Consider the following 18,367-nt stretch of genomic DNA (forward strand, 5'->3'; position numbering starts at 1 on the left):
GGGTTGCACACAAGCATATGGCAGATCAGTTCTGCGGAATTCCGCAAGGTGGAGGAAGGTTCATGAAATGAAAAGTTGACACCCATCCATATGTAGCATGAAGCTACAAAGAAAACCCACACGGGTTTCTCAGGAACAAAGCTTCGTAGTTGAAGATGAATTTTCCCTGGTCCAGGATTCATTATCGTTCGGATTCATGTTGATTGTCCTTGTGCTTCGAGTTGTTGATTAATTCACCCCCGCATTGCAATCTCCTAGCCTACTGGTTAGCTCACATGATAGAGCGACTGCCCCGGAAAGGTGTTTGTTTCAGGTTCGTATCTTGGACCAGGACAAATTTTTCTTTAACCACAAAGCTTTGTTTCTGAGATACCCATGTGCGTGTCCTCTGTAGCTTCATGCTACATATGGGTGGATATCAATGTTTCCCTTCATGCAGGCATTTCTTTGTGCTGCAACGCATTGACCAACTTTTCTGGCTGCCCGTGGAATTAAAGCAAGTATTTTCTGGTGAATTCAATATTTAGGATGCCCATCTGCTTGGACCCTTAGGCAGGCACTATTAAGTCTGCACTGCCGGTCAATGGCTGTATTGTGTACAGTACCATGCATGTTATTGAATGCCATATTAAAGGGACACTAAAGAGAAAAATGATTTCTTCGGCGTCAATAAATTACCTTTTTATGACACCAAAAACACTACTCTTACCACGATAAAACGCTTGGTAAACCAGAAAAAGCGCAAGAACGAAAGATGGGTGGCGACGCCTCCTTGAAGTTCCCGCATCTGGTCGCGGTGACGTCATGGATTTTAATGAAATTTTCTAAGACCTACTTAATTATGCAGTGGTACAGAATGACCACATTATGTTCTAAAGGAACTAAATATTAAGCATGGCAAGTTTCGGGAACCTTTACTCAGCCGACACGGGCCAAATGCGAAAACATACTTTGGAAAAAAAAAAAAAAATCAATTATGGGGTTTTACGTGCCAAAACAACTTTCTGATTATGAAGCACGCCGTAGTGGAGGACTCCGGAAATTTCGACCAGCTGGGGTTCTTTAATGTGCGCCTAAATCTAGGCACATGGGTGTTTTCGCATTTCGCCCCCATCGAAATGCGGCTGCTACGGCCGGTATTCGATCCCGCAACCTCGTGCTCAGCAGCCCAACACCATAGCCACTGAGCAACCACGGCGGGTTCATACTTTGGAATACCTGATGTCACACTGACGTACCGGCATCAAGGTTTCGGCGCGGGATTCAAATACTGATACTTTGACCTTAATTTTCTCATCTAATGATCAAACTATTATTTTGAAATGACTGCCTGCAGGGTTTTCAAACAGTGCTTTATTAGTCTCAACTGATTTATTGTTTCACTTTTGTGTCCCTTTAAATAGGGCTATCTTTTTATTTCCAGCTGCGTTTTATTCGAATTATTTTCCAGTCCCCTTGAAATCAAATTAACAAGGTTCCAATGTAGTTTGTTGGTTTCCTATTCAATTTCAAAAAGGTTTTCTTGCGAGTAGCTTTATGTTTCATCAGTAATGTTACAGCAAGTGTTATGCTTTTCTGCATTATGCTTTCCTTTTCTATGGTCCTCTAAAAAATGTATGAATGGGGTTCTACTGTATTGGCATTTCAATAGAACTTTTTGGCCAAGTAGGTTCTGTCTGCTAGACATTTATGGGTGCAAAATGTGACATACAGAAGGAAGGAAATGCACAAAGTGGCATTACAAACTGACTTAATGATTCGAAGTACAGAAAATGCACCCCAATTTTCGGGCATGCACAACACAAAATGCAGATGTTGTGACAGTGTTAGCGTAATAATAATGCAACCAATTACCCTCAAACAAGTGCACCTCAGGTAAAGTAATCAATGTGCCACAGACACACACAGAACCTTTCTTTTTGATAAAATATGCCTCCCCGATTTCATGTGCTGTTTTATTGCCTCTCCTGCCCAAAAAATTCACACGAAGAAAGCACTGTTAACATGAGCAGGTTTTGCAATGGGTGCTAAGATGCACACCATCCAGTTTGCACATGTGTGTGTCTTCCCTTTGTATGTCTCCTTTTGTACCCAAAAACAATTTTGACATGGAGATAAGGAAATTTTTGTATTTATGCGCTTCTATTACAAGACGATAGAGAACAAAGTGCTTCACAGAAGCAGCAGTAAAGACAGCAGCGGAGAATGGCCATCATGCGATTAAACAAGGTTGACGAGGAATGTGGCCACCAATAATTAGCAACCTACACCACACAGAGCACAGAATGCAACATGGTTTCAAGGCACCAAATAAATGTGGAAAGGCTTACATGAGCTAAGCTGGAGACTGCAGCACTTAAGGCATAAATAAACACACGAAATGCACATACTAAACCAAGAGAAGCATTGTCTAAAGTAGCCAACACACTCTAAGTGCATTTTCAGTGTGGCATTACCCAGTGTAGATGTGCTAGTTCCATGCCAAGCCACATGCACTGCGTTTCCATGGTCAAAATGTTTGTCATTCCATAACCACTTTTGCGAGCAAACACATAAGCAGATTCTGTAGATAGCAGTGAGGCTGTCGCACAGTACGAAATAGATGCCCTGGTGCCGGGTGACATCCCGCTAAGAATACATCAAACATCTTTGATCTGCTTGACGCTTAAAGGGACACTAAAGTGAAAAATGATTTCTTCTGCATCAGTAAATTACCGTTCTACAACGCCAAAAACACCACTCTTACAACGATAAGAAGTTTGGTAAGCCAGAAAAAAGCGCAAGAACGAAATACGGGTAGCGACGCCTACTTAAGTTCCCGCACCTGGGGGCTGTGACGTCTTGGATTTTGATGGCATCTTCTAGGACCTACTAATTATATATAGCGGTACAGATTGACTACATCGTCTTCTAAAGGAACCAAATATTAAACATGGCAAGTTCCGAGAACCTTCATTCAGCCAACGCGGCCCAAATGCGAAAACATACTTTGGAATCCCTGACGTCACGCTGACGTACCGGCACTTGCGTTTCGGCGTGAAATTCAAATACTGATACTTGGACCTTCATTTTCTCATCTAATAACCAAACTATTGTTTTGAAATGACTGCCTGCAGTGTTCTCAAACAACGCTTTATTAGTATAAACTGATTTGTTGTTTCGCTTTAGTGTCCCTTTAATGTCGAGGTGCCTTGCCTTCTAGCCTATTACATTTGTAGTACGAAATTCTGAAGAGGTAGGTATTTTCTCTACTAAGACTAGTTAACAGAAAAATGTGCCACCATCAGTGAAATTTTACTTTGTTAAGTATTCTCTTATTACACAAAAGCACCCTACGAAAATTGGTTTCAAATTTTATGATCACTTTCTGTCTATATATATATTGGTAGCCCTGGGCTTACTTCTAAATTGACGACATCCTTGAGGGCTGCAGCAGATTCAGCAGGAAATCACGAACGAGGCAAACACTCATAGGAACAACTCACACCATAACCACGGTTGTGATGAAAATGCTCCATCATAGCCAAACCTCAAATTCAAACAGCATATGCACTTCTAAACTTGCACAAGCGCACTATACACAGGACAGCAGGAAAGGGGACATGTCTCACAAACAAAGTATTACACTACAAGTGCTGACTGTACCTAATTCTTTAATCTAAAGTGGGGAAAGTTCAGTCTAATTTTGACAGGATGAAATTAATTAACATGCTTGCATCAAATCATATTGACCGCAAAAAAGACGGGGACAGAGGAAGAAAACAGATAAACAGCACAGGCGGTTTATGTTTATGTGTTTATGTGTTTTCTTCCTCTGTCCCCGTCTTTTTTGCGGTCAATATGATTTGCAGTAAATACCAACTAGGCCAAACTGAAGTTCTTCTGATGCTTGCATCAGTCATGATGGGAGCTCCGTGACTGTCTCAAGATTTCCAGCCCACCTAGCTCAAACTCAGCCAGATGCTCCCAGTACAGCGATAAAGAGTAATGAAAAAGTCATGGTGCAACTTTTTTTTGCATTTCTGGCAGGTCATGAAGAAGCAGAATGATAACAGAAATTATAATCTCACCTGCAAAGGCCTTCATAGATATCTTCTTTGACGATGGCCAGATCTCTCACTTCAGGTATTTCTTGAGCAGACTTCATTGCTATGTACTGTCGATGAATCAGCGACAGTTGCTGCAAAGACAGATATATAGTAGCATACTGAGTGCCGTTGACAACTGAAGAGCCTGAATGCACACATTTGCTACTTTGCACTGAATACCTCTTGTCTTGGCCTGATGAGCAAAGACTGCATTATGATTCTGTAGGAAGGCTAAAGTGAGAGCATCTCATCTATGGCAACAAAAGAAGGTATAGACAGTTTAATTTAATTTACAGAGATTGCCACACAGCCATAACCACATGCTTTCACATAGGGTTGCAAGAGTTCTTCCTGTGTTTAAAAAGTAAGCTATAAGTCGTCCAAATTACTGCAATAACAAAAGGATACCATGTTAGCGGTAGCAAATTAAAGGCAACTGAAATTCTTATACACCTCATTGGAGGAGCAACGGAGGTGCTGCTATGAACACTTGTGTTTTGGAACATCAGTCTCTGCTTGTAAAATGGCAGATTAGAAAAAGTTAATCAGAATAATATTTGACCTAAGTCTAATTATGACTGGTCGCTTCTGGCTGAGCCTGTACTTGCTCAGCCTGAACATACTCCTGACTGAGCATGTACCACAGTCGTATGTACCACAATGTTTAAGCACGCGCTACTTCAGCGCAGCTTTATTCAGCTGCACTTTGTGATTTGATTGTGCTTGAAAAGCTCCACACAGATTGACTGCGATGAAAACAAGATGTGTGTGTGTTTTACAGAAATGCAGTTGTTGGCTAGGGCTTGAATACAAATATTTATACAACTGTGCATGTAAACAAATGCACACACACAAGAAAATGCCATGTGGCTAGTAAAGACAAAGAAAAGATAGCAAAATTATGGATATATAGTGACATTTACTTCCCACCATCAACTCGCATCAGCCTCTTCTTTCCCCTAAGATTTTGGAGTTAAGCCACCGTGAACAAAAACACAATACTTGCCCAAATGTGTATGTGCATGCAGTGCATGCAGTGCATGAGTGTTTGTAAGAGACTAAAGTGTCTCAATATATGTGTGCTGGCATGAACACTTGTAAAGTGAGCTTCATAAAGTTCCATAGGTGGTGTGGTAGCCTAGTCACACCACAAGGTCTTTGTGCCAGAGGTGACAGAGTGCAACTATGACTATTGGACAAGAATAGTACTATACTGTCACAAAAAGTGCAAAAATAATAAGTGATGTTTTACAGTCACTTAATGACCATCAGAAAATAAATGGCGCAAAGCAAAAGTTTAGTACAATCCAGCACTTAAAGCACTGGTAATCAGTTTACCTCAGTCACTTTTACAGTAAAGATGTTAAGGGGAGTTCTACTACAATTTTCGTGTGTCGAAGACCAGCGGGTGGAGTCCCAAATTTGCTTAGAGATGAAACTATTAAGCCCTTAAAGGGCACCTCACCAGGCCACATAGCAAACTTTGGTTATATCCTGGAGGTTCTTACATGCCCTCTAAAAAGTGTTCTAGTGTAAGAATTTTTCAAATTGGTTCACTAATAGCTAAAACGAAAACATTTAAGTGCCGTGAACCCATGAATCCGGAAGCGAGTGTCACCGCCAACACAGACACACTCTCCACTCGGCCCCATCTAGCCTCCACAAGCCACATTCCATCCCTGCGTTCTCCCATACTGGAGCTGGAGGATCACATGACACATATGTCACGGGCCCAACCTTTTTTTTTCAGTTTTCTTGCGTTTCCGTTATGCAGCACGCTGTGCACGAGAACACTTGACTAACGGTATAATGCAAGTGGATCACAGAGCGTGATCGCTCGCTGGAACACGATAGAAAATGACAGTTTTACTCTGTGCGTGTGTGGGAATAAGCAGATAAAACGGAAGTGCATCTCTCTTGCCATGGCACGAAGTAAAACAAAGACATGCAGATATTCGGTCTGCAAGTTTTAGTACTTCTCTAAACACTGATTTGTCTAATGAAGAACAGAAACAAATAATTGCTGTTACCTTGAATAATTCTCAAAGTCACGCGCTGCTATTAGTGACATCCCAGCGTGGTGAACTAAGTCAAGTCACTTGTGTGACTGACGTGAACTCTTCAGCTGGGAGCATGGGGCCCGCGAGAAGGGCGCAGGGCGCTTGGGTTGAATTTCAGCTCTTTTCGCTGTGTGTAGCGGTGCGATACTTTGCAGGCACAGTCGTTAGCACAAATTGCATGCACTGCCCTTGTCGGTTTGAAATGACCAGACCTGGTGAGGGGTCCTTTAAGTGCTTTATTATTTTTACCAAAAGTAACCTCATGTTGCTTTTTATTTAAGGCTTATTCTGAAACCTCTTCTAAAGCTTTTTCAACCAGTTTGTTTCATGTTACAGTGAAACCTCGTTAAACCGTACTTGGTCGGAACTCGGAAAAAGTATGCACTAAACAGTAGTACTGCTTAACCAAAATAGCATGAGATCGCCCACTTACCTGTCAAAAACGCAACTCAAAGAGAGTGCGATGAAACGGCAAAAACATGCAGTATTTATTCACTTCGTGCGACAAAAGTCTTATTTTCATTTGACGATGCCGTGGCCTAGCAGCAACGACAGCGGCCTCAAACCTACTGAAGCTGCGAGCCAGCTTTTCAGCCAGCCCCCTCTTCTCGGCAAACACTCGCATGGCAGATTTTTTGTTGGCGTTACATATTCTCCGTGCACAGGCGCGGTTGTGTTGCAGAAGTTGCGGGGCATCTTTTCATTGCGGGGTGCTGTTCTCGTCGCGATGATTGCATTTATGAGGCTGACGTAACGCACAGCTTCTGCCACTGTCGGGCCTGAATCGCCCGTGCTGTCGCTTTCCGTGTCGTCCTTATCACTGTCGCTAGGGGACACTTTGGCAACAACAGAGGCAACGATGGCAAAAAGTCGAACCTCGTAGCCAAAATCTCTTTGTGGTCGCAGCAACGCTGCCGAGCAACTTCTTCGCATCCCAAATATCACACACCGCAGTCAACAGTAGACCCATGTCGCATGCCAGCGCCGACTTCTCACGTCAGATTCGATAGCACGAACAATGTCTAATTTTGTTTCTAAGCTAAGCACCCGGCGCCTTTTATATTCGAGTTTTGGCATGACACAAGTTCTCACTTGAACGAAGCCACAATGCTCTCTCGCATGGCGCCGAAATGATGTTGATGTGGCTTAACGTGCAAATGCACAGGGTGCTTGGAGGCCGTTGTGCTGATTTCTGAGGCTTCTTGTTCTGCCAGGCCGCCCGATGGAGACGACACACCGCCACGTTTGCGTGACGAAAAGCGGAAACACTACGTGCTAACCGATACGTACGCAATAAGCTGGTACGGTTTATGCGGATACAAAACACATTATGCTCAATAGCCACTGAGTCGGGGATTTGACTTTACTACTTCTAAAACGAAACTACTGTTTGAGCGGGTACGATTTAACGAGGTTTTACTGTAGTAGAAAATGAAGACCACAATAAACGCATCTCTGCAGCACTGATGAAATGGCTGCCGTATATGTTGTAGAACATGAAAATTTAATCAACGCAGCCTTCGAGGCCCTGGAAATGTGCTGACAGCTATGAAGTAAAACAAAAAAGAGCGAAATAACCGCAGATTTCAAACACTAACACTGCAGCCATCTATGTAGAAGAAGAAAAACTAAGTGGATGTGCTGAGTTTGCCCAAATAACATTGAAAACAAGATTACCCCCACTGCCCAGCAGGGCTCATCCAAAGCAAGATTAACCAGCATTGCATTGGCTATCTGAGCTCATCCAAACACTTAAGGGGTTAATGACTCTAAAATAAATGTTCTCTATCTCATACCACATTCGATTAAGCAACAACTTATACAGCTAAACTTCGATACAACAAACTTCAAGTAATGAAATTCTCTATATAATGATGTATTTACGTTCTCATAGCTTCTTGTCCAAACACAATGGACGAGTACCTTGAATCTCAATATAACGAAGTGTGTTTATGCACGAGTTCAATAAAATAATGTTTCACTGGCGCCGCAACGAAATACAGTCAAACCTCGATATACCCAGAATTCGATATATTAAGTCATGTAAAAAAATGCATAAAAAACTTGTACAAATCAATTAATGAACCAATTGTGGTGCAGTAAATACTTACTTGAAGCTTCACACAAAGTATTTACTTCTTTGGCTCAAAGTACTGCAGCAGTGTAGCTTGCTTCTTATTGGCAGCCGCGTGCTTAACCATGCCATGCTCAACATAGTCGAAACAGTCCACAAGCAATAGGCTCGTGCCTTCTATTGTGCCGCAGTAGTGAAGCAGAAGGGCCAAAGCAGCTACAGGCTCAGTTGAAGTTGGGAGTGGGGAAACATCAGCACTTGCAGGATCAACCTCAGTAGCATCTTCATTTGGCCACTACTTTCGCTGCGATCACCATGTCCATCAACTGAAGCATTTTGGAATACTGTCAATAACAAAGTACTAAGTGGCATCTGCCATGGCGTTTATGAGTGAACCTAGTGAACAGTGCTGTCGTGTGTCTTTGTGGAAGCAAACCGCCATTCCTCGTGAGGCTCAGCAGGCCCAGAGCGCGGCACTGAGGAGCCAATGCGGCAAATGCAATGCGTCGTTAACGTTGTCAAACTAGCCAAGCCGCTGCGTGTGCAGCTGTCGGGAACGCCCATCGCGCCACCGCTATCTTCGAGGGTGTTGTGGGAAAGCTCGCCGCCTGTCAACACAGTGCATGTGGTCTGGGGTGGCGGAGTTCGATATATCCATATTGCATCTGACTCCATTTGAAATAAAAAATGCAAGTGATTTTCCAGGTGGCATAGGAAGTATTTGATATACGCGTCATCACAATCATCAGCAGCCTGGCAATGCCCACTGCAGGGCAAAGGCCTCTCCCATACTTCTCCAACTACCCCGGTCATGTGCTAATTATGGCCATGTTGTCCCTGCAAACTCCTTAATTTCATCCGCCCACCTAACTTTCTGCCACCCCCTGCTACGCTTCCCTTCTCCTCTTGGAATCCAGTCCGTAACCCTTAATGACCATCAGTTATCTTCCCTCCTCATTACATGCACTGCCCATGACCCCCCCCCCCCCTCCTCCCATTTCTTTTTCTTAATTTCAACTAAGATGTCATTAACTTTCGTTTGTTCCCTCAACCAATCTGTTCTCTTCTTATCCCTTAACGTTACACCCATAATTCTTCTTTCCTTAGCTGGTTGCGTCGTCCTTAATTTAAGTAGAACACTTCTCGTAAGCCCCCAGGTTTCTGCCCCGTAGGTGAGTACTGGTAAGACACAGCTGTTATACACTTTTCTCTTGAGGGATAATGGCAACCTGCTGTTCATGATCTGAGAATGCCTGCCAAACGCACCCCAGCCCATTTTTATTCTTCTGATTATTTCAGTCTCATGATCCGGATCTGCGGTCATTATCTGCCCTAAGTAGATGTATTCCCTTACCACTTCCAGTGCCTCGCTACCTATAGTAAACTGCTGTTCTCTTCCGAGACTGTTAAACATTACTTTAGTTTTCTGCAGATAAATTTTTAGACCCACCCTTCTACTTTGCCTGTCCAGGTCAGTGAGCCTGCATTGTAATTGGTCCCCTGAATTACTAAGCAAGGCAATATCCTCAGCGAATCGCAAGTTACTAAGGCATTCTCCATTAACTCTTATCCCCAATTCTTCCCAATCAAGGTCTCTGAATACCTTCCGTAAACACGCTGTGAATAGCATTGGAGAGATTGTATCTCCCTGCCTGACGCCCTTCTTTATTGGGATTTTGTTGCTTTCTTTATGGAGGACTACGGTGGCTGTGGAGCTGCTACAGATATCTTTCAGTATATTTACATATGGCTCGTCTATGCAATACAATATATCTATGTTCAATATATCGAGGTTTGACTGTACTGAGGCAATAAACGGAAATTGCCATGGATGCAGATTACCAAATGGTTCAATTACATATTGTTAGCGAACGGAACTCTCAAATCACAAGACGTGTGAAGAGTGGCCGCCAAAACAGAGCAGCAGGACCCTCTCAATGCTGTGTTCCATATGAAGTCCAAGAGCAATAAGATTCTATTGCCCACCGCACGACGTATGCTGTGGGAGCGAGGGAAAGTTTGCGAGGGTGATCCGAGAAGAATGGTGGCTTGATGCCTGTTGTCTTCCCGAGTGGGCAAGGGGGAGGGGGGGGGGGGTGAAGTGGCAGGTGAGCGTACGTCACCACCATGGCTGCGCAAATGGCTGTCAGCACAGCTGACAGCTATAAGCTCAGCTGGAGATGGTTGCAAATAATGGGTGTGCCGAGATGGCCGTGGCTTCATGTGCTCTATCTTCCTGTGCATTTAGTGCTGGAGTGCATGTAATTTTGAGCTTCAGAGACGCATTGAAGCGAGAGGCAGACGCAGCATTTGCTCTGCCAGCGCTCTTCATGATAGGGAGTCCCACCTTGGTGCCAGAGTGGACGAGCGTGACAGGCTTTGCTTTGTACCGCCGATGTGAAAATATTGTTGACACAGCACAACACCGTAACTTTGGTTGCCAACTGTCAAACTGAACAAAATATTTCTTTTCTCATTGAAATTATTTTTTCACAATTGCCCGGTAACTCGAAAAATTTTATGGCCCCTTCCATGGGTAAGAAAAATTTCCCTGTGACTGTACTTATTTGAATAAAAGGTCATATATGTTGCATTTGCATACGCCGAATTTCAACATAATAAAATTTTTATATGACGAAGTGTTGATTCTACCAACTTTGTTATATCAAGGTTTAACTGTATAAACAGTTAAGAATTTTTGTTTTTCACATGGCGTTATACTGGCTTCATGTAGGTGGTCAGCTGGGCGTTTGTATGGCTGCAGAAGCCATCAGTAATCGGAGTGAGCTACAGCCGCACTTGAACTGAGAAGCAACTGCTACTCCATTTGAGTAAGGCTGCGCGCCCGCAAGCAGACTTCAGACTAGTGCTTCCAAAGGGTGTGAGAACTCTCCTATACAGCTTCACAGTCTTTGATGTATCAGATGTTAGACTGGCATATACCTGTGAAGGCTTTCTTTTCTCAACTATTTAACATCATGCGAGCCCCGTTTCACAGCTTGTTCATGCTGGAAAGCATCCTCACTAACTTGGAAGGCGCAGAGCCATGTTTTGTAACTGATTTTTGCTCAAGAACTAACACGCACATTCTAGGAAAAATCCTTGAGTGTTTACGTTGCATACCTGGAGTGTGCCACCTTTAGTCATCCTCTCCAGTGGAGAAAACACCTTGGCGCTGGCTGCGGCAAGTGTACTGACATCCTCCTCTTGACCATGGTACATCACAGGGCTCCTCTGCATAAAAATGCAAATATGATATTCAACCACTAGCACACACACAACAGCAGCCAAAGCGTGAACTAGCATTCTGAGGAAGCTGAAGAATGCAGTACTATTTTGAACAGTTAGCATGTGATAGCTCAAGAATATCACAGACATGCGACTTTTCCATCTAGTGGCCTGCTTAAGATGATTAACACAACAGCGAAATCCCTTGCCCCACCAGCACATTTGCATTCAAATGATCGAGAATCCACTGTGACAGAAATAAGTTGAGCTAGCAACGTTACTCAAAAAATACACCTCAAGATCAATTTGAAAACAATGAAGTGACACTATGGTGCTTTTGCCTTATTCTTTGAACTGCGTGTCTGACCAACTCACTAAAGTGAGAGTTTCTGCTCCATACTTCAGCCAGCTATGTGGTCCAGAGACACTGGCTTTGGAATGTTTTCGCTTTTGCTGTTGTATTACTTTTTATACAGACAGTAAGCAGTTTGCCAGACTAAATTAATTTACCTTATCTGTAGAATTGTGTATTGCACCTCTCTATATCTCTCTGCTCCTCCCCCCCTACCTGAGTATAAATTCCGAGATTATTTTTTATTTAACTTTTTTTTCATTTACAACATTCTGTAGAGCACAACTTGGTCCTTCTAGGATGGGCACTAACACAGTGCAATACAGAAATATAAGAGAGGGGGGAAAAGTGTAGGCATGAAAGGCAGACATCAAGATGCTCCTTCCATGAATGGTGCTGAGTAGCACTCCCAGGGCTGGATGTTGTACACATACACATATGCCCAATAAAGTGAACGGGAGAGTGGTTGCTGGAGTAGCTCAATGCTATGGCACTACATGAGTAATGTTAGGTATGTGGGCTTGGCTCTTGCGTTGTGTGGTCATTCACTTTCATTTGTTTTTATTATTTGTACATTTCAATTAAAGGAAACAGTTAATTTCACTGATGCTTTCCCTGAATACGTTATCTATTGTCTTTGTGTAGTTGTAACTAACAAAAATCCGAGCCCCTCGGTTCTCCCGAGTCAACATTTCATGCTTTTCTTTAAGTAACATCCTCCAGTTAAAACTGGCCGAGTGGGCGCGCCTAGTGGCTGGAGCTCAGAGTCCTCGACTGAGGACCCGGCCCATGATTTTCACCCCTGCGGGGCACTGGTGATATTATTTAAATAAAAGTTTATTCTCTCTCTTCCTCTCTCCATCTCAATGAGAGCCAACAAACCACCAGTACACGCAAAGGAATAACTTGAAGATGTTGATGCAAGCTTGCACCAACAGGATATAAGTTATAGGCAATTAAACCAGCACTCTAGGAGGCATGTATAAGTTTGGAAACCATGTCACTGCATTGCGAATTGTAAGTGTGTGCTGTCTGACAGTGAGGTGCCTGGTGTCAAGATGGCTTCAATGCATGTCCACAGTCTCGTTATATAATGGCCTGTTTGTCCAGTCTCTTTGTGCTGAAGTGCCTTCTGATCGTCAGAATTTGCAGCCACTACAGCTTGCTACACTGATGACGAAGCAGCGGCTGCTGCAAGTACAGATAGTGCAAGCAGCCACTTCCAGAATTCAAGATGTGCCAAGCTTTCACATCAGTAATCACGAATGTTTTGCTGTTGCTTCATCATCAGCACAGCTGGCAGCTGCTGCTGCAAATTCTGGCGAGTGAGATGGGTGTCAGCTAAAAGCGACTGCACAAGCAGATGAGAAAGTAAGAAAGGATGTGCACTTGCATTGTCACCCTTTATATACCAGGCACTGCACCTGCAGATGTTGGCAGCAAGGAATTTATCATGTAAACCTATAATCTCCAACCTTACAAACACATTTGTAGCTGCCCTTGACCTTCATGAATGAAGGTATTTAGAGGATAGAGCGCACGTGTGAAAGCATCCGAGCAAAGTTATAGAGCATCTTGTGCGACATCTTACTGTATGGATTTCCATCAGCTAACTCATGACAGGTGGCATATGTGCGTGCACATCTGCCACCTGTAATCAAAAGTCTGGAGAGCAATAGGAGACATCAAAATGCAAACATAGGCCATAGCAGGCAGTACACAGAATGGTTGATAAAGAACCAACAAAGGAGAGCATAGAGCTCCTTTGTCAAGCAGAAAAAAAAGGGGGGGATATTATATATATTCCCAGAGACGTGACGCAGGCAGAATCGCTGCCATATTGCTCCTTGTATCACTCTATGTAAGGGAATAAAGAAAGAGTTGAGGGGGAACGGAGAATTTAAATGGTATGCTGATATTCAGTTTTTTTAAGGATTCCTCCTGGAAAATATTCCTTGCTGGGTGCCATACTCATTATAATGTTTTACACAAAATCTACAAACAGGTATTACAGGGTCCCTTTAGAACAACATAAACGCACCATGTACCTGTCTCAAGAGGGCAACAAAGTGAAAGCACTTCTCCAAACGCATTCTGTAGAGGAGGTAGCAAGCATCCAAATGCTGCTCTCTGCTGGCTATCCGCAAGAGCACCTCTGACTGCTCCCAGTCAAACAGTCTGAGTCGTATCTGCGCATACATCACACCAAAGTAAAACACTTGTCTTTTGCTTACCGTCCATGCAATGACTGAAACATTCTTTTCCAAAAACTTGCACAACATTAAATATTCGTTCAATAAACCATATTTTATTCATCAGGTTCAGACCACAAACTGGGATGACTTATATATGGAAAGTTGTGCCGAGAAGGCATTTACTACGTTCCTTTCTAGAATTACTAAATGCATTGGTAAGTGTGCTACTTAGTCACTAGTCACACATTGGTATTCTGCTACTCCAAGAAATCCTTTGATCACACATGCCACGTTGCGTTGCAAAAAAAACTTCTCAAAAAGTAATATCACAGCCTTAACATTAGTTTTAAAAGTCGCTTCCATAAATAATCAAACATTCTTTCCACCGTTCTCAGGTGCACAAAATGAAACTACTACGAAAACGACATATCTGAAAACGGAAAAGATGCCAGGCATAACTGGGAACTAATTACATAGTTTCTTTATATGAAAGAGTGATCTGGGCATCAGAAACATTATCCTCAATAATCACGAATACACCAAAGATCCTGATGTTGCTTTCGTATTAGTGATCACTTCGCTGCTTCTGATAATAGTCCTCCAACTAGCACAGTGCTAAGTACTTCATGTAGCTCATGCTCATTTTATCCTAGTCCTGCTTCGCCATGAGAAGTTTACCTTGTTGTTTCATTCCTGAGATCAACTGGACCTGGCCTTGATTCTATCAGACGAGCACATATGAAGCTTGTATTTACCGGTATCTCACCTGTCCTTGCTGACATTATTAACAAAGTGTTCCATACTGGAGTATTTCTGAACTGACTTCAATTTGCTAATTTCAGTCTTCAAAGAAGGCCGTCGCCAAAATATTAACAATCACCATCCCATTTGTATCTTGCCATTTTTTAGCAAGGTTATTGAAAAACTTATCTATACTTGCCTCACCAACTACCTAAACAAGTTAAGGCTTACGACTCCCTTCTAGTTTGGGTTCCAACATGGCTATTCAACTGTGTTAGCACTAGTTCACTTCACTTACAAAATAGAACAAGCCATTGACCAGGAATTGTAGGGGCTATATTAATCGATCTGACAAATGTGTTTAACAGACTAAATCATTGTATTTTATTACATAAGTTAAAGCGATTCGGCATTACTGGTCCAGCTCTCGAACTTTTTAGTGCTACTTGTCTAAATCTTCTATAGCTGTCTGTGATAATAGAGAGCCTTAGCCTGTCCGGTATTCGGGTAAACACAAGCGGACTGGGCGTTTTACAAGGTGAGCAGATGCACAAACATGAATGTCTTGCATGGTGCAGCCACCTGGCAACGTAGAGCTCAATCACACGAACACAGAGCTACTAATGCAGTAACTAAGTGCGCTATTTTACTTCACTGCTGGTGTAAATTTTCAGTTGCAGCGTAATTGTGTTGCTATAAAGAAATTTACACCAGCAGCAAAGTAAAATACACATGGATTAGTGCAATATTACTTGTTTGTCTGGCTGAGCTCTGCGCCACCAGGTGCCTTCACCGTGCAGGCCTTTCTCGTATGTGTTGATGCTCATCCGGTGAAATGCCCAGTCTGCTTGTTCGGTGCCTATCGCTGCCATTCTTGTTGCATTTATTTCTCCAACCATCAATCTGCGCAACCTGTGAACAAACACAGTGGCATGAAAAGTATTTGATAGCCCCTTTGAGAACTTCGCCACAAGTACACACCTTGTACAAAGGTTATGGGACGCGTTGGCCACCTAAGTTTGTGGCATGTCTCATCGTATCATGGCATTGTGGCATGTTTCTACAAGGTCAAGCACATCATGTCTTGTGACACAATGTTTTAATGCTGAATAAAAGTTTCGCTTGCTCTGCAAGTTCCACCGTGCCGGCTGAAGGATGCGTTCATCACTGAAACTTGCAGCACATCTCGTTATAATGCGTAATTTTGTCTTCAGCTCATGAACGCTTCGCTTACACTAGCTCCCACATTGCATACCATTGCATACAATGGCAATGGTATGCATACATCTGCATACCATTCTTTTCTTTCCTTTTTTTGGGTTGTGCATAACGAGCACAGTCAAAGGCCTATGAGGGATCTTGCCAGATACTTAATTCAAACTTTCCATTATGTAACCGATTCCCTTACATTTAAAAAAACTGAGCAGAGACCATCGAACGATGAGAGTCAATGTAAATTAAGTGATAGCTTTTTGGTGGATCAATTGAGACGTGTTGCTCGGACACTTAATAGTTTAACTGGTTAATGATGTTAGGTGTACGAGTGCTGTAATGTATGGTATGTTGAAGTGAAATTGCTAAGTACCTTGCAGCCTCAAAAGACAGGGAACTCTACCATCTTTGAAAAGTTTATGCCTTTTGGGGCTTATCTTGACCCAGAACAATAATCTGTGCATGCCCGCATTTCCTTTCTTTAATGCTGCGAGCACGGTACTTCCGTCATGAACGGCTTCCGCATTATCAGCGTGACACAGCATTCTCAGTTTTTAACAAAGGGAACGCAAACAAGGCAGATGTCGATTATTGTTGTAGAACAAAATAAGCCCCAAAGGGTGCGACCTTTTGGAAGAGTGTGTATGGCTATGACAGATATGCTGCGACCAGCATCTTCTGAAGCACTGCTTGCACTGCAAAGGGATTTTAGAACTCTGCACTCAGCTCCAGCATAAGTTATGTTTGACAGAAGAATTCTGTGTATGAGGGATGCCGTTTCTGCATTCTTCTGACGCCTGTAGCAAGTTGCAGGTGCTTGATGCGGCATATTATACAAACAATCGGGCTTGGCATGACGTCATCTCCTAGAGTGCGGCTATCACATACGCGGACGCACCACAATACATATTTGCGGTAAAGAAAAAAAAAAAGAAAAAACAGTGCAGTTCGTTTCATTTTGAAACGGCTGGCACGAGTTTTATTGTACTTGAACAACAAAAAATTATATTACTTCATACTTCATTAAGACGCGTCCGCAATGCCCGACCTGGCTGGACGAAATGAACAAGCGCAATACTCGAACCCATTGAGCGCCCTTGCCCAGTACAAGCTTGAGCTTTATGGTGAACAATAAACGAATGTGTGTTGTGATAAACAATATGCAAATTGCTCGCGCTACAGACAGCACTATGTTCACGAACCCAATTTCGGGACCGTCGGCTGCATGGTGTAAACCGCATACAGCATCTAAAGACCAAACACTCTCGCTCCGAATCAGCAAGTGGGAAGCCATAACTGCAGTATGATAGGAATTATTTCATACGAACCTTCAATTTCGGCACAGTTGGCTGCATGGTGTAGACCGCATACAGCATGTAAAGACCAAACACTCTCTCTCGGAATGAGCAAGTGGGAAGCCATAACTGCAGTATGACGGGAACTATTTCTTCGAAGAACTGCAAAAGCAAAAGCCAACAGTGACACAACGCGCCACTCTCGCCGGCACCTGCAATAATACTTCTGTTAAGGCAACGAGGTAATGGAAGGATTACTCTTTGCGAGTATTTGTTTGATCTAATGAAAGAACGCGTCTTACAGACATATAACAGCTTCCCTGGGTCACACGTCGCGTCCTAAGCATAAACAAGAACGCAGATCGCGCGTGCACAAGAATGTCTGCTACTCACCAGACGAAGTTCCCGGTCCTTCCGACCACTGAAAGGAAACAGCGTACATTATTTCCGTGCAAATTTCCGTCGTAATATGACGAGCTTACCAAAACACCAAAGAAAACTTTGCCTCCCGCCAGACTTTGGAGAACGCATTGTATCGTAGACTTTCCACTGACATAAAATTTCGTAAGAGCATGTTCATGTCAGTGTGAAATCCAGCGGATACTTTCTTAGGAATTTTCACACGACTCATACTGGGCTCGTACCACTTTGCTTTAGCTTATCGAGCAAAGTTATGCTGTAAAGGATGAGAGCAACATGAAATTGGCCGGCAAAAAACACGAAAGGAACTTCGCAGCACAATACGAACGAACCGTAAGTGCCGCAAACGAGGGCGCCACGCGATTAGCAAGGCGCGCTCTCTCCTTCTCATGTGTCTATAGTGCTCTTTCTCTCTTTTATGGCCTCCGAGAGCGTGGTCCGAAAAGCCCTTTATGAAAATGCTAAAAGCTCCGCGCGGGCACAGGTCCGGCCTCCGAGATCATGCGGCAATAATGCGGTAAGTTGTGGTCATAATTTTCTACGAGAGATAGCATGACCCAAGAAACAAATTGTGATTGAGAAGTGTTGTTCGATGGAGAGAAACGCTCACGGTGATAGAAAGCCATAGCAAGACTTTGTCGTAATTTGGCATCTCGAAGGCCATAACGAGACTGCCCTCTCTTTATGCCGTAGTTGCTCATC

General features: G+C 43.2%; 1 protein-coding gene across 1 annotated transcript in view; it reads right to left on the minus strand.

Annotated features, from left to right (window-relative positions):
* LOC139054708 (snRNA-activating protein complex subunit 1-like) overlaps positions 1–18,051 on the minus strand; it is a 30,690-nt gene extending 12,639 nt beyond the window's left edge. The window contains exons 1-6 of the mRNA XM_070532178.1: positions 17,728–18,051; positions 17,639–17,666; positions 17,279–17,407; positions 13,851–13,991; positions 11,346–11,456; positions 4,071–4,180 (exon numbers count right to left, since the gene is read on the minus strand). Coding sequence (XP_070388279.1) covers positions 4,071–4,180; positions 11,346–11,456; positions 13,851–13,991; positions 17,279–17,407; positions 17,639–17,666; positions 17,728–17,876 — 668 coding nt within the window. The 5' untranslated portion in view covers positions 17,877–18,051. The remainder of the gene's footprint in view (positions 1–4,070; positions 4,181–11,345; positions 11,457–13,850; positions 13,992–17,278; positions 17,408–17,638; positions 17,667–17,727) is intronic.
* Positions 18,052–18,367: the final 316 nt, after the last annotated feature.

This window comes from Dermacentor albipictus, chromosome 1, assembly GCF_038994185.2.
Source record: "Dermacentor albipictus isolate Rhodes 1998 colony chromosome 1, USDA_Dalb.pri_finalv2, whole genome shotgun sequence".
Classification (NCBI taxonomy): Eukaryota; Metazoa; Arthropoda; class Arachnida; order Ixodida; family Ixodidae; genus Dermacentor; species Dermacentor albipictus.